Source organism: Xenopus laevis, chromosome 5L, assembly GCF_017654675.1.
Source record: "Xenopus laevis strain J_2021 chromosome 5L, Xenopus_laevis_v10.1, whole genome shotgun sequence".
Taxonomy (NCBI): Eukaryota; Metazoa; Chordata; class Amphibia; order Anura; family Pipidae; genus Xenopus; species Xenopus laevis.
This window is the reverse complement of record NC_054379.1, coordinates 46,634,806-46,654,467: the sequence shown is the minus strand read 5'-3', so window position 1 is coordinate 46,654,467 and position 19,662 is coordinate 46,634,806. Positions and strand designations below refer to the sequence as shown.

Here is a 19,662-nt window from a genome sequence, read left to right as displayed (position 1 = left end):
GAAAGCTCAGAATTACGCAAAGGCCGTCTCTTCTAAACTCCATTTTATCCAAATTTTTAAAAATGATCTTTTTCACTGTAATAATAAAACAGTACTTTGTACTTGATCCCAACTAAGATATAATTAATCCTTATTGGAGGCAAGACCAGCCTATTGGGTTTATTTAATGTTTACGTGATTTTATAGTAGACTTAAGCTGGCCATAGACGCAAAGATCCAATCGTACAAATCGAGGATTCGTAAGATATTCGGACCGTTTGTGGAGGGTCCTGACATTTTTCGCCCGGCGGAGATTGGTCGTTTGGACAGGTTAAAATTTCTGTCGGCTGCGGGTAATATCTCTTCGTGTATTGCCGATCGTACGAATTTCAGAGGGAGACTGACGCTAGCTTTGTCAGACATAACTATTGTACGATTGCTGTCAGGCAGAACATCGGCTGATCTGTTCTTACTACTTCTGAATGGTAAGACTTCGATCTTTATGGTTAGTGGCAGGTCGGGAGATGGGGAAGTCCAATCATACGTTGATTCGTATGATCGGATCTTTGCGTCTGTGGCCAGCTTAAAGGTATGAAGATTATAGAAAGATCCTGAGCATTCTGGATAACAGGCAGGGTCGGACTGGGGGGCCCACGGGGACTGCAGTCCAGGACCCCCCTACAGGCCCCCCGTCCCCCTACTGTGACGCGTACAGCACCCCATTGGCGCACATGCGCACACTGCGCGTCACAAAAATCCTTTTTTTACAAAAAAACACACATAAAAACGAGCATCGAGAGAGGGGGTCTGGCCCATGAGGTTCGGGCCCACCAGGTTTTTTCCCGGTGTCCCGCCGGGCCAGTCCAACACTGATAACAGGTCCGAATGTATAACCGAGACATAATCTGGCTGGACAGTATACAGTACTTGGCAATGTGTAGCTACTACTTGAGCGCCTACCCCTCAGCTAGAAGATACACCTGTTTGTTTGGTTCTCGCTGATGGTACATTTACATAAGATTTGAAAAAGTGATAAGAAATGGAGGAAGCTAAAAGCGCCACGTGTACTGAAGGTAAAACCATGTCCATTTATTTCTTGTGCAGTTGTAATTGAAAAGCATAAAATGAAACAGTGACTGCGATAAGTCCAGTCTTACAAGAGCAGCTCTCCAGTTCTACGGATCTGAAATTGCAGGTTTATTCTTAAAAAGAAAAAAAAAGTACCAGTAAATGATTTACTAGGGAGCAGGTCGATTTCACTTTTATTGGAGAATGCAGGAGTCGTCGGTAGAAATCAAAGATGAGAATGAAAGTATGGCCGAAATCTATCAAATTCCGTGAAAAGTTGCGGTCTTTAAATAGTTATAGTTATAAGAATGACCAATATATATTCTTTGTTACAACGCCCTCACTCTACAGGTAAAAAAAAAAAAAGAAAACATTCAGTAAACATTCTTTCCTAAGGTACTTTTCCCTTATTTCAGTGATTGCCATTTTCGATGTTTACATTTCTGTTAAACATACCAATCAGTGGTTCTCACAAAAAAATAAAAGCACAAAAAAAAAATTACACTCTTGTACAGGTAAAAGATCATCTTGAATTAAACTGTATATCCTTAAGGGCAAAGTACTGTATAGTTTCAGCGTCAATAACTATTACATAATTAGCTTCTTACATACAAATATGGACATGTTTGGCTGTGCTTCAAAGCCTGTGTGTATCTAAAGTCCATGCCATTGCAGCTTAGAATTGGAAGTCACTAGAGGTGTCTTTACTGCTGCTTGGTTTGGCCTGGTCGTGCAATGTAGTCTCCTCGCAGCTGGCAGCTGCAAGGCATTTTTCCGCACTGTCATCAGCATCCGGGTCCAGGCCTTCGGGGCACAGGAGCTTTAGGAGTTCTTCTCTGAGCTGAGCCGTGTGCCTCTGTGTAGGAAGCAGAAGGAAGAGTAGGGTCAGTATAATGCATGCTCTCTAATGAGCTGAGAGGGAAAATACTGCAGTTGCAAACCCCTAGGCCTGATGGCATACACCCCTGGGTTCTAAGAGAGTTTAGTTCAGTTTTACACCAGCCCCTATTTCTGATTTTCTCAGATTCACTTTCATCTGGTATGGTGCTTACGGATTGGAGAAAATATGATGTTATTCCAATATTTAAAAAGGGATTACGATCTCAGCCTGGCAATTATAGGCCAGTAAGTTTGACATCTGTGGTGGGCAAATTATTTGAAAGCTTGTTAAGGGATCACATTCAAAAGTTTGTCCTAGTGAATGGCATTATGAGCAGCAATCAGCATGGCTTTATGAAGGATAGGTCATGTCAGACAAATTTAATTGCTTTTTATGATGAGGTAAGTTAGATGCTGGACAGTGGGGGGGCAGTAGATGTGATCTATTTGGATTTTACCAAAGCGTTTGATACACTGCCCCACAAACGACTGCTTAATGAAGTAGTTTGCACATGGATAGGAAACAGGATCGGGTACAGAGGGTGGTTGTTAATGGTACATTCTCTACTTGGAGTAAGGTTCTTAGTGGGGTCCCTCAGGGCTCGGTATTGGGTCCACTTTTATTTAACTTGTTCATTAATGACTTAGGGGAGGGTGTTGTAAGTAATGTATCAGTGTTTGCAAATGACACAAAACTATCCAGCCCAATTAATTCCATCCAGGATGTGGCATCCTTGCAACAGGATCTTGACAAACTGGCAATCTGGGCAGCTAAGTGGCAAATGAGATTCAATGCTGATAAATGTAAAGTCATGCACCTGGGATGGAAAAATATCCAAGCCACTTATACCCTTAATGGGACTGCACTAGGCAAATCCATTATGGAAAAGGACCTTGGAGTCTTTGTAGATGATAAACTTGGCTGTAGCAAGCAATGCCAGTCAGCAGCATCAAGGGCAAATAAGGTCTTGAGCTGTATTAAAAGGGGCATAGAGTCATGGGAAGTGGGGATCATTCTTCCACTGTATAGAGCACTTGTAAGGCCCAATCTAGAATATGCCGTACAGTTTTGTTCTCCATCACGCAAACAGGACATTATTGTATTAGAGAGGGTACAGAGAAGGGCAACTCAGCTGGTAAAAGGTATGGAAAATCTTGGCTATGAGGAAAGACTGGTCAAATTGGGGATGTTCACGCTGGAGAAGAGGCGCTTAAAGGGGACCCGTCACCCAAAAAAATTATTCAAAATCCTATTTTATCACATTAGTCAAGCAAAATGAACTTTAATTACACTATATAAATTATTTGAAACTTGTTTCCTTCAGTCTGGGAATTCAAAATGATAGCAAGCAGGCAGCAGCCATTTTGTGGACACTGTTTTTAAGGAAAGCCTTGTATCATCTCAGAATCTTGTTTGTGCACCAGAATGGGGGACCCAATGTCCATTCCCATGCGCTGGTTACACAATTAAATCGTAAAGAGAACAGGGGAATGTGTGGAGAGCAGTGACATCTAGAAAGTGCTGAATGGAAAGTGAAAGTAATTGTCTGCCCCGCCTCTATGCCCATGGCATAGAGGAGGGGCAGACAATATTTGATTGACATCTGAGATTTTTAAATGAGCTTACAGCAGCTATGAATGCTTTAATAAAAAATAGAAATTGGATTTCATGTTTAATATGAAAAGGACTTTTATTATACAGATTTTTGTGTCTGGGTGACAGGTCCACTTTAAGGGGAGATTTGATAACTATGTATAAACATATAAGGGGATCATATAATAATCTCTTTTAATGCTTTATTTACCAGTAGGTCTTTCCAGCTGATGCAAGGTCACCCATTCCAATTAGAAGAAAAGAGGTTCCGCCTAAATATTCAGAAGGGGTTTTTTAAAGTGAGAGCTGTGAAGTGTGGAATTCTCTCCCTGAATCAGTTGTACAGGCTGATACATTAGATAGCTTTAAGAAGGGGTTGGATAGCTTTTTAGCAAGTGAGGGAATACAGGGTTATGGGAGATAGCTCATAGTCCAAGTTGATCCAGGGACTAGTCCAATTGCCATTTTGGAGTCAGGAAGGAATTTTTTCCTCCTCTGAGGCAAATTGGAGAGGCTTCAGATGGGTTTTTCTTGCCTTCCTCTGGATCAACTGGCAGTTAGGCAGATAAAAAAACTAAAAGGTTGAACTTGATGGATGTGGTACTTTTTTCAACCTTATTTACTATGTAATATACATAGAATGGTGAATATCTACTTGTATCACCCTTTAATGGGATATGGTTTGTGCCAGTGATCTGAAGGCATCTTTTGAGATTTATACATTGAGAAGATCTGAGGAAGAATAAAAATGATCAAACTTCCTCGTAAAAAAAAAATTATGACGGTGACCTTCCAGAAAATGAGTTTGCCTATAATTGTTACAAGGCCTGTGGGATTTGGAGAAATACAGTGCATATTTCCAGCAATGTGTAGCCCTTAGCAATAAATCAATTTTGCCTTTAATTGTTCGAGTGCAGCCAGGATGCTGAAAGCAAAGGTAGCACTTGCTGTTCTACAAAAGCCTATGCACAGGCCATAATGGCAGAGAGATAATATGGCAAATCCAACTGTCAGTAGGCCCATGCTTTATGTATGAGTCCCTGTACAATGCTGAGCTCCCTCTTAACATTAATCCAGAGCATGGTTTGCACACAGCTCTACATTGTGGTGAATGTTGTATGATTGGTGCCTTGAAGAATAAGGACATACGAGACTGTGGGGCTGGGATACAAGTGGAAATGTTGGCTAGTAGCAGTGGGCTCATCATAAACGCCAGTAAAAGTGAGATTTGTGTAGGCCAGGACTCGGAGTGCCCATACTAATGTAAGATCTACTTTTATTGATGTTTTCCCATTATGATCTACATCCTTAAATGCATTTTTAGCATTCTGTTCCATGGAAAATATTACTTAAATGTTAAGAAAATGGATATTGCTATATTTAACAAACAACTTTTTCTTGTGTAATCTTAACATAATAAATATCTGTTTAAAAAGAATGAAACAGGAGGGTGATTTAGACAAGCTGTTTGCTGACCGAGATCTTCTTCTCACAAGCTAAAGGTCCACTGGTAGATCCCGATCTACCCTTTGAACACCCCTGGTGTACAATGTCCCTTGCAGATATACCTAAACTCAGCCTGAAGGCCAGTAAGGGTTAGATTTGGGAAGAAAACTGTTATTCATAGAACTATGGCTCAATGGCTGATTCTCCCATGTTTCTTGTGTAACCTTGCTGTGAGCTAAAAGGGACTCCTGACCAAAGTTTGGGACTATATTGGGGCCTGAGGACAAAAAGTCTGGCAACCACTGCACTAAGGAAACATGGATAGTAAGACTGAGGGTTTATGGTAGCATTAATATGTTACATTATCTTCTGCTTGAAATCAGACACATTATACGCATGCAGAATTCAATGGCATAATGGTGGTTCTTGTTGTATGTGTGTGTAAGTCAGTGGATTCCTCATGTTTGATGTATGCCTCAAATTCATATCAAAAACTGCCTTTGCAATAGGGAACCTGTTTCTCTTACAGCGACTCCTAATATCAACAACCTATTGGTTTGATCTAGCCATTCCATTAAAGGAAAACTAAACCCCTGAACAATGTAGGTTTCTATAAAAAGATATTGCATAAAACAGCTCATATGTAAAAGCCTGCTTCCTGTAAATAAAGTATTTTCATAATATTATACTTTATACTACTTACTAAGTAGTATGTGCCATTGGGTAATCATAAAAAGAAAATAAGGGCCCCCAAGGTTCCTAGGATTCACGGTGCACACAAACATACCAAACAAACTATACATGTCAAGTCACATGAGCCAATTAACAGACAGAGTTCTGTCTTTTGCTTCCACACTTCTTCCTGTTACAGTTAGAGTTCCAGTATTTCTGGTCAGGTGATCTCTGAGACAGAACACAGACCATCACGAGATGGTGGTTCAAAGCAAGAGATGTAAAAGGGCAATATTTACTTTAATATATATTCCAGTTTGGTAAGAATTGTAATATGCCACTTAAACTATCTGTTGCTTAAAAATTAATTTTGGGGGTAAAGTTTTCCTGTAATATTAATACAAAAATAATGAAGTCTGGACTGTCCCTGCTCATGCAGTCTTTGTGTCACGGTTTTTGTGAGACACTTGGGTATAATACGTCAACCAGACAAAAGGATCACAGACCAATGATGTATTAAGAGTTAGCTACACATTTAAAAAAAAAATCTATATGTTGACAGACCAATCGAATAGAGATCATAGTAATGAGAAACTAGATTATTTTAGAAATGGCACAACATTTTTTGTTGTTCTAATGAACAAATTGCACTTTTATGTCCCCAGTAGCTGAGTCACAAAGACATGCAGTCTGATGGGTCCGTGTAGATAAACGGATTTACCTTTAAAGCGGCTGCATGATGAGACATTGTCCTGCCGACACGCTTGTCACTGCTGAACTGCTGGATGTCCACTATCCAATCCTCACACTGAGCCATGATTTCTGCTCGTTTCAAGTAAAAGTGTTTGTGGATCACCTAGATTGGAAAAATAATTGGTCGTTAGAATTGCAGGGGACATGAGCTACTTCATTTCTAATATACAGGCAAAGCACAAGGCATGAAATAAAATAAAACATCTGACACGCCAGTTGTTAAATGCTCTATATATCATCTCACATTAAACGTCGCACAGTAAAACAATTGGTGCCTCCACCTCCCTGGGTTCTCCCTTTCTTCCCCTGTGTAGGGATTCTCCTGGCAAGGGCAGAGGCTGTTAATTTAAGAATGTAAAGGGAAAGTTGTATTGGTTGGTAAGTTAGCCCTAGGAGGACACCATTAAGTTGTCAAAAATCGGCTTTATTTCAACACACTGTGTGGAACGAACATTGTGCGCTGGGTGCGCTCAGACTTATGCGTTTCTTGCCAGAACACTTCCTCAGTCAATAAGAAATTACGTGTCTCAAGATTTAATTCACATGTTTGCACAATGGATGTATATCGCACTGAGCATAATGATGTTTTATATATTTGCACTACAAACATGCACTTTACCTTTAAGATTATGTAATGAGTTAATTTGCACACTATTTAAATCTTGAGACACGTGATTTCTAATTGACTTGATTGAGGAAGTGCCGAGTGTTCTAGCAAGGAACGCGTAAGTCTGAGCGCACCCACTGCACAATGTTCCTTCCACACAGTGTGTTGAAATAAAGCAGATTTTTGACAACTAACGGTGTCCTCCTTTGGAGTAGTGGACAGCGCTGATGAATGCGGAAGTATCTCTTTTTGCTAGTATCAGTAACGGTGTGGAGTGGCCGTCTTCCTGCGATAGCAGCGTCCGGACGAGAGGACACACATCTCTGGGTGAGCTCTGATGTGAACCGCATCTGTTCTAATATATATGGTAAGTTTGCCTTTCCTGACTTTTCATGTATATTAGAATTGGTCCAGGAGCCATACCCCTCCCCCAAGTGATGCATTTTTAAGATGAAAATAAATTCTGAAATTTAGAATTATTAAAATAATACTTCTTGTGCATGTCTTTTTATATTGGCTTACAATGTGTGATGCTGCCATTTATTTTGATATGCTTTAATGGTTGCCCTTTCTTATGTCTCCCACTACTGTCCCCTGGCCGGGGTACTAAAACACCCATGATTACTGCACAAAAACACACACAAAAAAGCCTTTGGATAACCAAAAGATTGTGATACATAATGTTTTTACTTAATGGTTTTTCCCATATTTAGCATTTTTTCTTTTTCAGGTGAAAGAAAAATTCTCCAGCGCTGCAGGACTATCCCAGAGGGGCACTTTTGACCAAGAAAAACAATATGAGAATAAATGTAACTTTTCTTTCACTTTTATAAAGCTACCCCCCCCCATGTTTTGAAACTTTTCATTACATCTGCATTACTCTTCATTACATTACTTCCAAATCTAAATTATTTTACTAATTTGACTCTTTATCGAAGCATTTTGCCACGTGTACGAAAACCACTGCAAGAGATGTTAAAGGAGATGTTATAGAATGTTTTATTCTATTAGCAACGTTTCAACTGGTCTTCATTTTAATGTCTGCATTTAAATTATTTGCCTTAAGCTCCCCATAGACGCGACGATTCTTCTTGCCGAACGACCGATTTTAGGGAAGCCCGACCAATCCTTCGAAATTATCGTGCAGTTAGTGGTATTCGAACGATCGTACATCTTACGATTTTTCGGCCGACATCTGTCGGGAAATTGATCGGCCAGGTTAAAAAATCTTTGTCGGTCCCAGTGCAATCTATCTATGTTTGCAGGGCCAAGCAGGCAGCTCCCCTTTGTTTTCCTGGCAAATTGGTCTTTTTAGTTGATGGTAAATTCGTACGATCGTACGATCGTTCTGAGAAGATCGTGGTCTCACGATCAGGATCTGATCTTTTAAAAATCTCAACATCTATGGCCAGCTTTACTCTTGACTCTTTCCAGCTTTCAAATCAGGGTCACTGACCTTGGAAGTCAGAAATGATTGTTCTGTGAGGCTACAATTTTATTGTTACTCATTTCTTATCTTTCTATCCAGTGCTCTTCTATTCATCTCCCACTTTTTCATTCTAATCTCTGTGCTACGGTTAAAGGAGAAGGATAGCTACCGAAGTATTTTATTAACAATAGATTAGCCACATTAGTGCAAGCTAGAACACTATATTTCTTCTGAAGAATGCTTTATTATACCTGAGTAAACAGCTCTAGAAGCTCCCAGCCGAACCTGAATCCTAATTTGAATATGCATCGGCATTCCACGCAGCCATCTGGGTCTTCGGTAAGCCGAGTGGAAGATCGGCATGTTGGCGCATGCGCAGTAGGAGTAATTTGTCGGTTTGCGACAACTGCACATGCGCCGTAACTCACGGAAATTGCAGAAGCGCCGGAAGAAACGAAGACGTGGAAGATGGCTGCGTTGAACTCCGATGCCAAAATCTGTGCAGAGGGGTGTTTATAACGTATGGGGCATTTCCCGGGGGGGGGCTGCAGTTAAGCTGGGGGGAGGAGGGAGGGGTGTCTATGTGGGGTGGAGTGTACGGGTTTTTTTCTTAAAGGGTTGCATTCTCTTTTAAGAAAATAACAGTATTAAGCCACAGAAAATCCATCTATATGTATTTTTCTTACTTACAGATCTTGAGCAATATATGGAAGAAAATAATGCCGTTTCATGCTGAATATCTATTTTTCAAAACCAAAATAATATGAGAAATAAATTCATTAGCCAACATTCACTGCAGATTTCCTTCGGGAATGTAGGGTAATTTAATGTTGGACTCCAGATGACTATGCTTCTATGCTCAGCAAAATGTATTCCCGTTAAATTCATTTGATAGTAGCAGCAGCTGGAGAGTCAAGCGCTTTGTAAAAGTCATTATCTGCTCACTGAGAGCAATTGCCTAACCACTGGGCTTGATCCTTCTGGATTTCTCTCGCTCTCTATGGCAGAAGCTGGGTGTAAGCTACACTTATAAAGGAAACAAGCCATACAGATGGCAACAAATAGCATCACTTGACAATGTCGGCCTCAGCTTTTATAGGTGGACAACAACAAACAGTGAGTCACAGTAAAAGATGCTCTCATATTCAAACATATTCAAACATATTCAAAGCTCATTACTTAGCACTGCCTGCTTAATAGAATCTTATTTTGAGGCCACAATGCAGTGACAGAGAGAGAGAGTTGCTCCACTTTTATTGCTGAGATGAACTCAGAAGAGCAAGAAGCAGTACAGTTATGGGACCTGTTATCCAGAATGCATGCAACTTGGGGTTTTCCGGATAATGTGTCTTTTCGTAATATGGATCTCCATACTTTAAGTCTACTTAAAAATCATTTAAACATGAATTAAACCCAATAGGACTGTTTTGCATCCAATAAGGATTAATTATAGCTTAGTAATCAAGTACAAGGTACTGTTATATTATTACAGCGAAAAAGGAAATATGTTTCTTGAATTACTTGATTAAAATAGTGTCTATGGGAGATGACTCTCCCTTAATTTGGAGCTTTATGGGTTTCTGGATAACAGATCCCATATCCATGGCAAGAGCACTCCCTGAAAGGTTAAACTCAAACGTCAGCTTTATTTTTTGTCTTTAAACCAACAACTTTATTTTTCAATTAATGTTAAAAATAATTTTTTTGTTTCTTTTTTTAAGTAGGAAATGTTTACCAATTACGGTACTATTTCTTATGATCCATGAAGGACTGCATTGTTTTGTTTGTATACATAAACCTGTTTGCTATATCTTAAGACATTCTCTGTGACCCTCAAATAATATACCTACGCATACGCATAAATAAGCTATTCTGTACCCCCATTGAATCAAACAATAACCCACTCCAATGCATATATAAATTTATGTACCACACAAAATCCAATAAAAATCAGAAATCATACCTCCTTAAAACATGGTGATGCATTTCTAATTTGTTCTAGCATTGCCCATTTGACAGTGGCCTGTCTGATATTGCCATCATATTCCCTGGAACTCTGAGTGCCGCCTTGTGTACCCCTTGATCTCTCATATCCAGGTTCATTAAAATAGGGTTCGGAGACGAGAATGAGGGATTGGATAGAAACCAATACCTAAAAACAGGGTGGTAATACAAGTACATTTTTAATTCATATGTAATAACTGAAAGCAAAGTGTGGTTTACTAATTAAGTCAATATGGAACCATAGGAACACAAACATTTGTTTATTAGGGTGAAAATTAGAGGTAATTTAATAATAATTGTTACCTTAAATACAGCAAACCCTAAATGGAAATTTTCCCCCCTTTTTGTGCTTGAAAAGCAAAAAAAAGGTTCAGCCATGATCTCTGTAAGTTGCCAAATGGACTGGTGGGGAATTACCGAAGATAAGAACGGCAGATTTAATTGTTAGGAGGCACTCCGCAGTGAATGTAATTGAGTTTTTTGCCAAGGCCTTGGTTTAGGGGATTTGGTCAACTAGACTTTTATAATAATCGTTATTAGCAACAAATGATTAAAGATTAGAATCTGAAAGTAGACAGTCATTTGCTGAAAATAACAGTTAATTTGACCATATCTGAATATTCTAGGAACTAGGGATGCACCGATCCAGGATTCGGTTTGGGATTCGGCCTTTTTCAGCAGGATTCAGATTCGGCCGAATCCTTGTGGCTGGGTGAAACGAATCCTAATTTGCATATGTAAATTAGGGGGCATGTAGGGAAATCACATGACTTTTCGTCACAAAAGAAGAATTTTTTCCACTATTTTATTTCCCGTCCCTAATTTGTATATGCAAATTAGGATTCAGTTAGGTATTCAGCCAAATCTTTCACCAAGGATTCGGCTGAATCCCAAATAGTGGATTCGGTGCATCTCTACTAGGAACACACAGCAAAGGCTCATTCTTTAAACACAGCACATAAAATTAGACACAGCTGACAAGGGTTAGATCAAGTGGTAATCTGTAATGCGCTGGAAATAAAATGACTCGCATCCATCACACAAATGCTTCATGGGTGCCCTGCTATGCTTGACTTATACTTTGCTAGATGCGTCTTTACTCAGCATTCACTCAGAGTGTTTAACTTCATCGCAGCTGTCAGAAATATCTTGCCTTTTACAGAGATGCAGAGTGAGAAACGCCTGAATTAACAACAATACTGGCATCTGAAATGCTGGCACAAGCATGGCCTTAAAGATACAGATTTAGCAAATGTTTTCAAAGTCATGGATTGGTCACTAGCAGTGACTATACAGACTTCAAAGAAGGCCAAACCATTGATGAAGAGGATCCAGACATAGTCTTGAAGTGCTTCCACAAACCCCCATGCATAAGGGCTGTCTGTCATTTTCCTAGATGTAATACACACAAGCCTTTCTCATTTGGCATTAGCGCGGGGATAACGTTTATATAGGCAAAGTGAATAATCATTACAAATTTCATTGGAGGAAAATTTGTAATACTGGCCCTGGCAGGTGAAATACCATCTGGCTGGCAATCCTACCCTCAGATGGTGTGTTCTTTTTTTTCTCATGCACAGGGAATTGGAAATAAAGGTATAGCTGCAGACACAATCTGGGGGATTCTTTGGTTAAACACAAGCTCAATTAATTTGCAATTGGTTACCTACCTGCAAAAAACTTGAGGTTTGTGGATTCCATTTTTCCTCTGGTCTCCCATGCCAAGTATTTAGTATACTTAAACAAACCTAGAAAAGAAAGCGTGCCATAAATACAGCTATACACTTTTTTGTTTGCTAATTTGCCCATTTAAGGCTAATGAGGTTAGTCATAAAAGAGAACTAAACCCTAAAAAGGAATGGGGCTAAAAATGTCATGTTTTATATACTGCACTTATTGCACCAGCCTGAAGTTTCAGCATCTCAATAGCAGCAATGATCCAAGACTTAAAAATTGTCACAGGGGGTCACAATCTTGAAAAGTGTCTGTGACACTTACATGCTCAGTGGGCTCTGAGCAGCTGTTGAGAAGCTAATCTTAGGGGTCGTCAGAAATTATCAAGCAGAAAATGAAGTTTGTCTGTAATATAAGATGATGCTACAGGGCTGATTATTAAATTCTGATGCTAATTGCACTGGTTTCTGTGCTGCAATGTAGTAATTATCTATATTAATTACTAATCAGCCTTATACTGTGACATTTATATTCTATGTGTACTGTATATTTTGAGAAGGTCCCTAAGCTCAGTAACTGACAGCCCCATGGAGCATGTGAAGTGAATCAGCAGAAAAAAAGATGGGGAACTACTGGGACATTTTTGGAGACACAGATCTTTACTGCTAAAGGGCTTTGGTTGCCTGGGGCTGGTACAGAAGCTCAAACCATAATGTACAACATTTCTAGCCTGCTTCTTTAGTTTAACTGTCCTTGTCCTTTAAATGGGCAGTATACCCACTTTTTCAACCTTTTCAAAGTGCAATGAATAGGGCTTTACACACTCTGTGCCTATTGTTCTAATCACAAAAAAAGCTGTTTATCCAGCTAAACCTGTCAAACAAAACACTGCATGTTTAGTCATTGTGGGGGTAGATAATTAGATTGCCAGATCTTAGGCAATCCCCTTGCATGACATACTTCTGTTTATCTGTACATTGGTTATCCATTCTACCCATGCATAGACCAAGCATCTTCCCAATGTTCAAAAATATTTGTTGCTTCAATAAAATTTCTATGATTCCCGTGTAATGCCACATTGTGTAAAGCGCCCTTGTCAGTTGATTTTCATAAAATTCGATGGGAGGCTAAATTAAATTCAAACAAATAAATAAATATTAAGGATATTACCTTGCCATCATTGTAAAGGTTTGGATTAAACCTAACACTATGGCCTCCTGTAGTTTCAAGATTCACAAGGGGTGGTGAATTCGGATAATCTTGAGGGAAATATACGTCAAATTCGAAGCATCCATTTGCATAAGGAGTATCTGCAGGGCCAGTTATTAAAACCTGAGAATAAAAAACATTCTTGAATGAATCTCTATCCAGTAGTAGTTACCTCTAGGATTGAAGAGAAAGCAGATGTTTAGGTTAGTGGAACTGTGATGGCACTTGCGAAGTTTCCTCGTGGGGCGAAAAACGAAGTAAAGTTTTCTATTCTAGGTCTAACTCCTTTATCACATTAACTGGAGGAAAATCTCCTCTGAACAACACTGACAGAGAGAGATGGAGAAAGGGGAGGAAACCAGTCTCTATTTAGAGGGACTGTGTGAAACTGGTGCTAGTAATGAATGAAAGAATGTCCTTCCCCATACTAATCACAACAGGCCAGGTTCCGGTACAGGCTGTGGATGGTTGTGAGAGAAAGAAAGTAGAAGCACAAAATTGTTAGATGTCCCATTCCATTTGTAACCTTCTCTGTGGAATTGTGTTAATCACCTCAGCTTCTTCCTCCTACAATGTAAGTTGTATCCCCCTTCTCATATTTACACCCAGATTCTCAGTCGATTTCCCTTCCTCTCTCCTTCTTCAGGTTTTCAACTCAACACATTATCACCATTTATTGATATAGCAACAGAAAGTTACACAGCCCCTTCAAAAAAAATGACAAGACTCCCTATTCTAATGCTGGCCATAAAATCTGACCGTTCGAATGCTCGAATGATTGGACTTCCCCCATCTTCCAACCTGCCACTAACCATTCAGATCAAATAAAGTAGAAAAGAACAGATGAGCCGATGTTCTGCCCCTGACAGCAATCGTACAAAAGTTATGTCCGACCAAAGCTAGTGACAGTCTCCCACTGAAAATCGTACGATTGGCAATACATGCAGAGAAATTATCGGCAGCCGACAGAAATCTTTTAACCTGTCTCCGTGGGACGACAGATGTCAGGACTCTCCACACACGGTCTGAAAATTGCACGAATCCTCGATTTGTATGATCGGGTCTTTGCGTCTATGGCCAGCTTAAGATGACAAGAAATGTATGTTGCCTAACCATTGGTAGATGTATATTCCACTTCTACCCTCAGCAAAGACAAATTCAAGAAAGGCTAGTGTATGTGTTTGTGTGTCTCGCTGTGTGTGTGTGTATGGGGGGTTAAACAAGTACCTAACAATGTTTGGCAGCTTTATAGAGCAAGAAATTTTGTGTTTTCCACAATCACTGCTTAACACAGCAAATGTTACCTTCATGATGTCAAGCCGCTCCTCATCGCAGCGTACAAACACACTGGATGATGAGGAAAGTGGCAGTGAAGTGGACAGGGTCACGGCTTCCTGGGCTAGTCGGCGGGCACGAGCAGCACTGTTTGCATCACTGGCATTTTTCACCTGTGACATGTAGTGGTAATTCATTTTAAACACCAGTTTTCCAGCATCATCTTCCGAAACCATCTCAAATGTATCTTTAAGAAGAAAAAGGACATTTAATAAAAAAAAACACGCAATGCATAAAATAAAAAAAGCTGGCAAGAGCACACTCTGGCAATGAACAAGGAACACAAAAGCATCTAATTGATCTATAAGTACTCCAGCCAGTGAAATGAATCAGGAATTTATAAGCACCAAAATCAACAAAATAATCAAGTAAAGCAGTTTACATGTTTCCTAAAGCACATTAAAAGCCATGTGCCTTATAAAAGAACACAAACTGATATAGACAAGGTAACTGATTTTTGTTCAAGGTAAAATGCCCAGTTATTCAGAGAAGTGGCTTTGTTAGAACATGTCAGTAGCCCTAACAAATGCACTGAAAACATAACAGTTGTGCTGCGATGGGGAAGTAGCTGTGAAGAAAAAGTCAATCCACTGCTTTCAGCCTGAAAACACTGAGTTGTGGATTTTCAGGTTGAGATCTACCCTGTGTGTGCACAAGTAGATGCTGTTCTGCTTTAGTACTATAGCCAAGGGGCAGATTGGCAGAAAAACACCAGCAGAAAAAATGCCACATGTGCCATTAGCCCTATTACAGTAATTCAGGAAAAATCCTTCAAATAAACAGATGGGGCCATGCATCAGTTATGTGCTTAAAGCATATGGTGTACTTTCACAACCATAGTTCTCTACATACAAGCAGGCACAGTTCGGGAATACTTAAAGCAACAGTTCAGTGTAAAAATAAAACCTGGGTAAATAATAGGCAGTGCAAAATAAAAAATGTTTCTAATATAGTTAGTTAGCCAAAAAAAAATGTAATGTATAAAGGCTGGGGTGACTGGATGTCTAAAAGAACAAAACACTTCTTCCTGCTTTTCAGCTCTCTAACTCTGAGTTAGTCAGTGAATTTAAGGGGGGCCACATGGGACATAATTGTTCATTGAGTTTGCAATTGATCCTTAGCATGCAGCTCAGATTCCAAAGCAAACCGTTCTGACCCATGTGCCCCCTCTTAAGTCACTGATTGGTTACTGCATTTTAAAAATAAATACAGTATCTCGACTTCAAATCTTTAAGTCGAGAAACTGTATTTATTTTTATTACGTTTATTTCACAGTTATAAAGAAAATCATGGGAATAAGGACACTGATATGGAACTTTACAGATATATCACATAGAGACATTTACATGCACGGTTTGTCACTATTCAGGTATTGTAATTGTAATGATATATGAAGTAATACAACCTTGCAGAGGTTAATATGCAAATGCACATTGTGATGTCACCTGATTAGTAAGGCGGAGCACCTCACCTTTGTACCTTATATACCTGTAGATCGAATTACATGTTTGAGAACACTTGATAAAGGAGGTTGTACCTCCGAAACGTGTGTGTTTGAGATCCAAATAAAACACTTGTGTTTTAGCACAATTGCAACAGTGTGTGCCATCCTACTTCTTCACTATATGGAATAAGGGAACCAAGTCAAGCAGCAAGGTTTCTGGATAGAGCACCACCACCATACAGCCATAGTCTTTTAAACTATTGTATGCTAACCAATCAGAGGAAACCAAGTGAGCTGCACAGCAGAACGTAGTGTTTTGGCTATTATGTTACACCTCCAGTCACTCCAGCCTTTATACATTACATTTTTGCCTATATTTGAAACATTTTTTATTTTTTATATCTACCCACTTTTTATTTTTACACTGTTCCTTTAAAACCTGAAAAACATGCCTGAAGAAAGTAAATCTAATATTAAGTGTTTGAACTGCAGCAGTACCACCTGGATTGTGGGAAAGGGTTTGGACGTGATCACATACCAATCTACATAACAGATTTTCTTTGGTAGGACAGAGTGCTTTATGGTTATGAGACTTGATCTTCTTCAATATTCTTTCAATCAATTGAGCATGGTCACCTTCATGGTGATTATTTAGTTATAAATAGTGAATTTTGGAGACCATGACTGCCACAGGTATGGGATCCGTTATTTCGGAAACCCGTTATCCAGTAAGCTAAAAATTACAGAAAGGCCGTCTCCCATAGACTCCAGTAATAATAAAACAGTACCTTGAACTTGATCTCAACTAAGATATAATTAATCCTTATTGGAAGCAAAACCAGCCTATTGGGTTTGTTTAACGTTTACATCATTTTCTAGAGAATTTGAAGGAAACCGAGTAAGCTTTATCAGAAAGGTCTATATGAATACACTACTAAACCTTCAAAGTAATGATGCTCTGAGTCCTCTGTCAAACAAAACACCACATTTCTTTCCTTCTATTGTGTACACATGGGCTTCTGTATCAGACTTTTTTTTTTTCAGCTTAAACCTCACAGGCATGGGCTTGAGCATGTTCAGTTTGCTCCTCAACCCCTCCCTCCTGCCCTCTATGCTGTAATCCGAGCTCAGAGCTACGAGTGAACAGGGAAAGACTCAGGCAGGAAGTGAAGTCACAGCAAGCGAATATGGCAGCTGCTAATCTAAACAAACAGAGAGAGCTTCTAGAGCTGTTTACTCAGATATGGAAAAGCATTCTAAAGAATAAAAATGGCGTTCTAGTTTGCACTGTTGGCAATAATCTGCCTTGATAGCTTTCCTTCTCCTTTAAGGTAGATTTTAAGAGCATTTTGGATAACAGGTCCCATACCTGTTTTTATGATTTTAACTGTTCAGAGCTTTTGCAGCCCTCCGTATTACCTATAATTGAGCAAGTGCTCTATCACCCTGTGTGCCGCTTCCCTTTAGCTATGATACTTAGAAGTCTGAGAGAGCAAGTACTTTCTGTACTCATTCTGCCTTTGTAAGTGCTAATACTGTCATATCGGCAATCTGTATATAATCTCCCAAGAGAAACCATTCTTAATTATTGTATCACAGGAAAAGTAAGATTGAAATTTATTAGGCCTAATATTGGCAAAAACTACTGCAGCTCGTGTGACCGTAACTGCCTTGTTGCTGTGTGGTGATAAATGATTAAGTTCTTCTACCATCACAAACACCTACTTTAAAGCTTTAGAAGTTGTTTACCACCATAGACAACAACTGACTTGTCACAGCTGAATACTACAGATTCACTTATTTTAAGCCCAGAGGATAAAACTACTAGCACTTACCAAACTGGAGCTTTTTCATGATAGCCACATACTTCTCTTCTAAGGAACGTAGGATAGAAAAAGGTTTTGATTTCACTGAAGATTTTTTGGAGAACTCTGCCAGCTTTTTTTCTGGAAGGAAAAGAATAATGGCTAAATATGATAAATATAGCGTGCTTATCTAATGTAACCAGTTTCAATTAATCCATTTACACAATCTTTTTTTTTTAATTTAGAAACATACTGCAAGGAAGTGAGAAATGCAAACAATGCAACAAACACTTTCATATAGAGCACTGATGAGTGTACCAAACTTTTACAAAGAATCTCTCTGTATTTTAAAATGAAATGCCATAAAGCTTTACCTTGATTAGCTTGACGCAGGCTGGTGGTGGCAGCAGATACGATTTCTGCGGTTCTCTGAATGTCTGGCACTAGCAGCGTTAGGCCCTCTGGCTCTGGATCAGAAGCATCTGGTTTCACTCCTGCTTTGGCCTTATCTTTCTTGGATCTATATTTTTTTTTGAGGACAGAATAAAACAAAATCTGACAATTCTGCTAAATAGATACTTTTATACCAATATTCTTGGACCAAAATCATATGTACTAGTTTTCATTTTTCATAGAAACCATGATAAAGAGTTGGCAAAGAATAAGAGAATGTTCTCATCTTTAGTTTTTGACTTTGCAATGTACCTTCAGTATTCATTAAGCACATGCATGATATGCCAAAGTATATTTGCTGGTTGCTTAGTACATAAACAGTCCTAAGGGTGGCTACAGAGAAGTAAGTCTGCATGCACATAAACGAATACACTCAACATGACAGATATATCCATGCCCCTAAACAATTATGTTTGTCATTTTATTAAGAACAAACCTATGAATAATCTGGAATATAGGCAATAATATGTACCCCTTTGAAGAATATAAGGAAAATGGAGGTCATCAAGGAGTTCCATGACCATATTAAATAAGTATTATACAAGTTTCAGTTGGTCACGTTACAAACTGCATTACTAAGCACAGATTATAAGGTCACAAGGTCGAGTGTTTTTATACAGGTCATGGAACTCCGAGGTAACTTCTAATATCCTCATATTTTGCAACAGGGGGTATTTTATTTATTATAATACACAAGTTTTGATGACATCAGTACTCACCATATAAGGATATAATTCACAAGATATTCATGGATTTTGTGTATTATATCCTTATAATACACAAAAGCCATGAATATCTTGTGAATTATATCCTTATAAAAGGTGAGTTCTGATGTCATTAGTTATAAACGGTGAGTTCTGATGTCATTTCTGTCCCATGACTCACTGAAACTTGTGTATTATAATAAATAAAGTACCCCCAGCTGCAAAATATGAGGATATTAGAAGTTACCTCGGAGTTCCATGATCTTCGTGTTTTTATATGGTCATAAAACTCCTGGGTAACTTATAATATACTTTTTTCCCTAAATAAATGGTGCTTAGTGATGTCATCGGTTATAAACAACACTTAGTGATGTCATTTCAGTCACATGATTCACTGAAACTTGTGTATTTTAATAAATAAAGTACCCCTTGTTGCAAAATATGAGGATATTATAAGTCACCTCAGAGTTCCATGACCTGTATTAAAACACCCGGTGTTCAGCCTCATGCTTTTATATGGTCATGGAACTCCTCGGAATAACATCCTTATATTTTACGAGAGGCGGTAATTTATTCACTATAAAATGAGTGTTTGTGGTATGACTTT

The 19,662-nt window shown here is 39.0% G+C and overlaps 1 protein-coding gene across 7 annotated transcripts in view; it reads right to left on the bottom strand.

Moving 5' to 3' along the window:
- Positions 1-1,047: 1,047 nt before the first annotated feature.
- The window catches only part of birc6.L (baculoviral IAP repeat containing 6 L homeolog), a 161,676-nt gene continuing 143,061 nt past the window's right edge, over positions 1,048-19,662 (bottom strand). For all 7 annotated transcript variants that reach the window (XM_018263007.2, XM_018263010.2, XM_018263012.2 and 4 more), the window contains 8 exons: positions 18,273-18,418; positions 17,929-18,039; positions 14,619-14,836; positions 13,276-13,437; positions 12,102-12,179; positions 10,391-10,579; positions 6,360-6,494; positions 1,048-1,903 (listed from right to left, as the gene is read on the bottom strand). In XM_018263007.2, the coding sequence (XP_018118496.1) occupies positions 1,724-1,903; positions 6,360-6,494; positions 10,391-10,579; positions 12,102-12,179; positions 13,276-13,437; positions 14,619-14,836; positions 17,929-18,039; positions 18,273-18,418 (1,219 nt within the window). In that variant the 3' untranslated portion in view covers positions 1,048-1,723. The remainder of the gene's footprint in view (positions 1,904-6,359; positions 6,495-10,390; positions 10,580-12,101; positions 12,180-13,275; positions 13,438-14,618; positions 14,837-17,928; positions 18,040-18,272; positions 18,419-19,662) is intronic.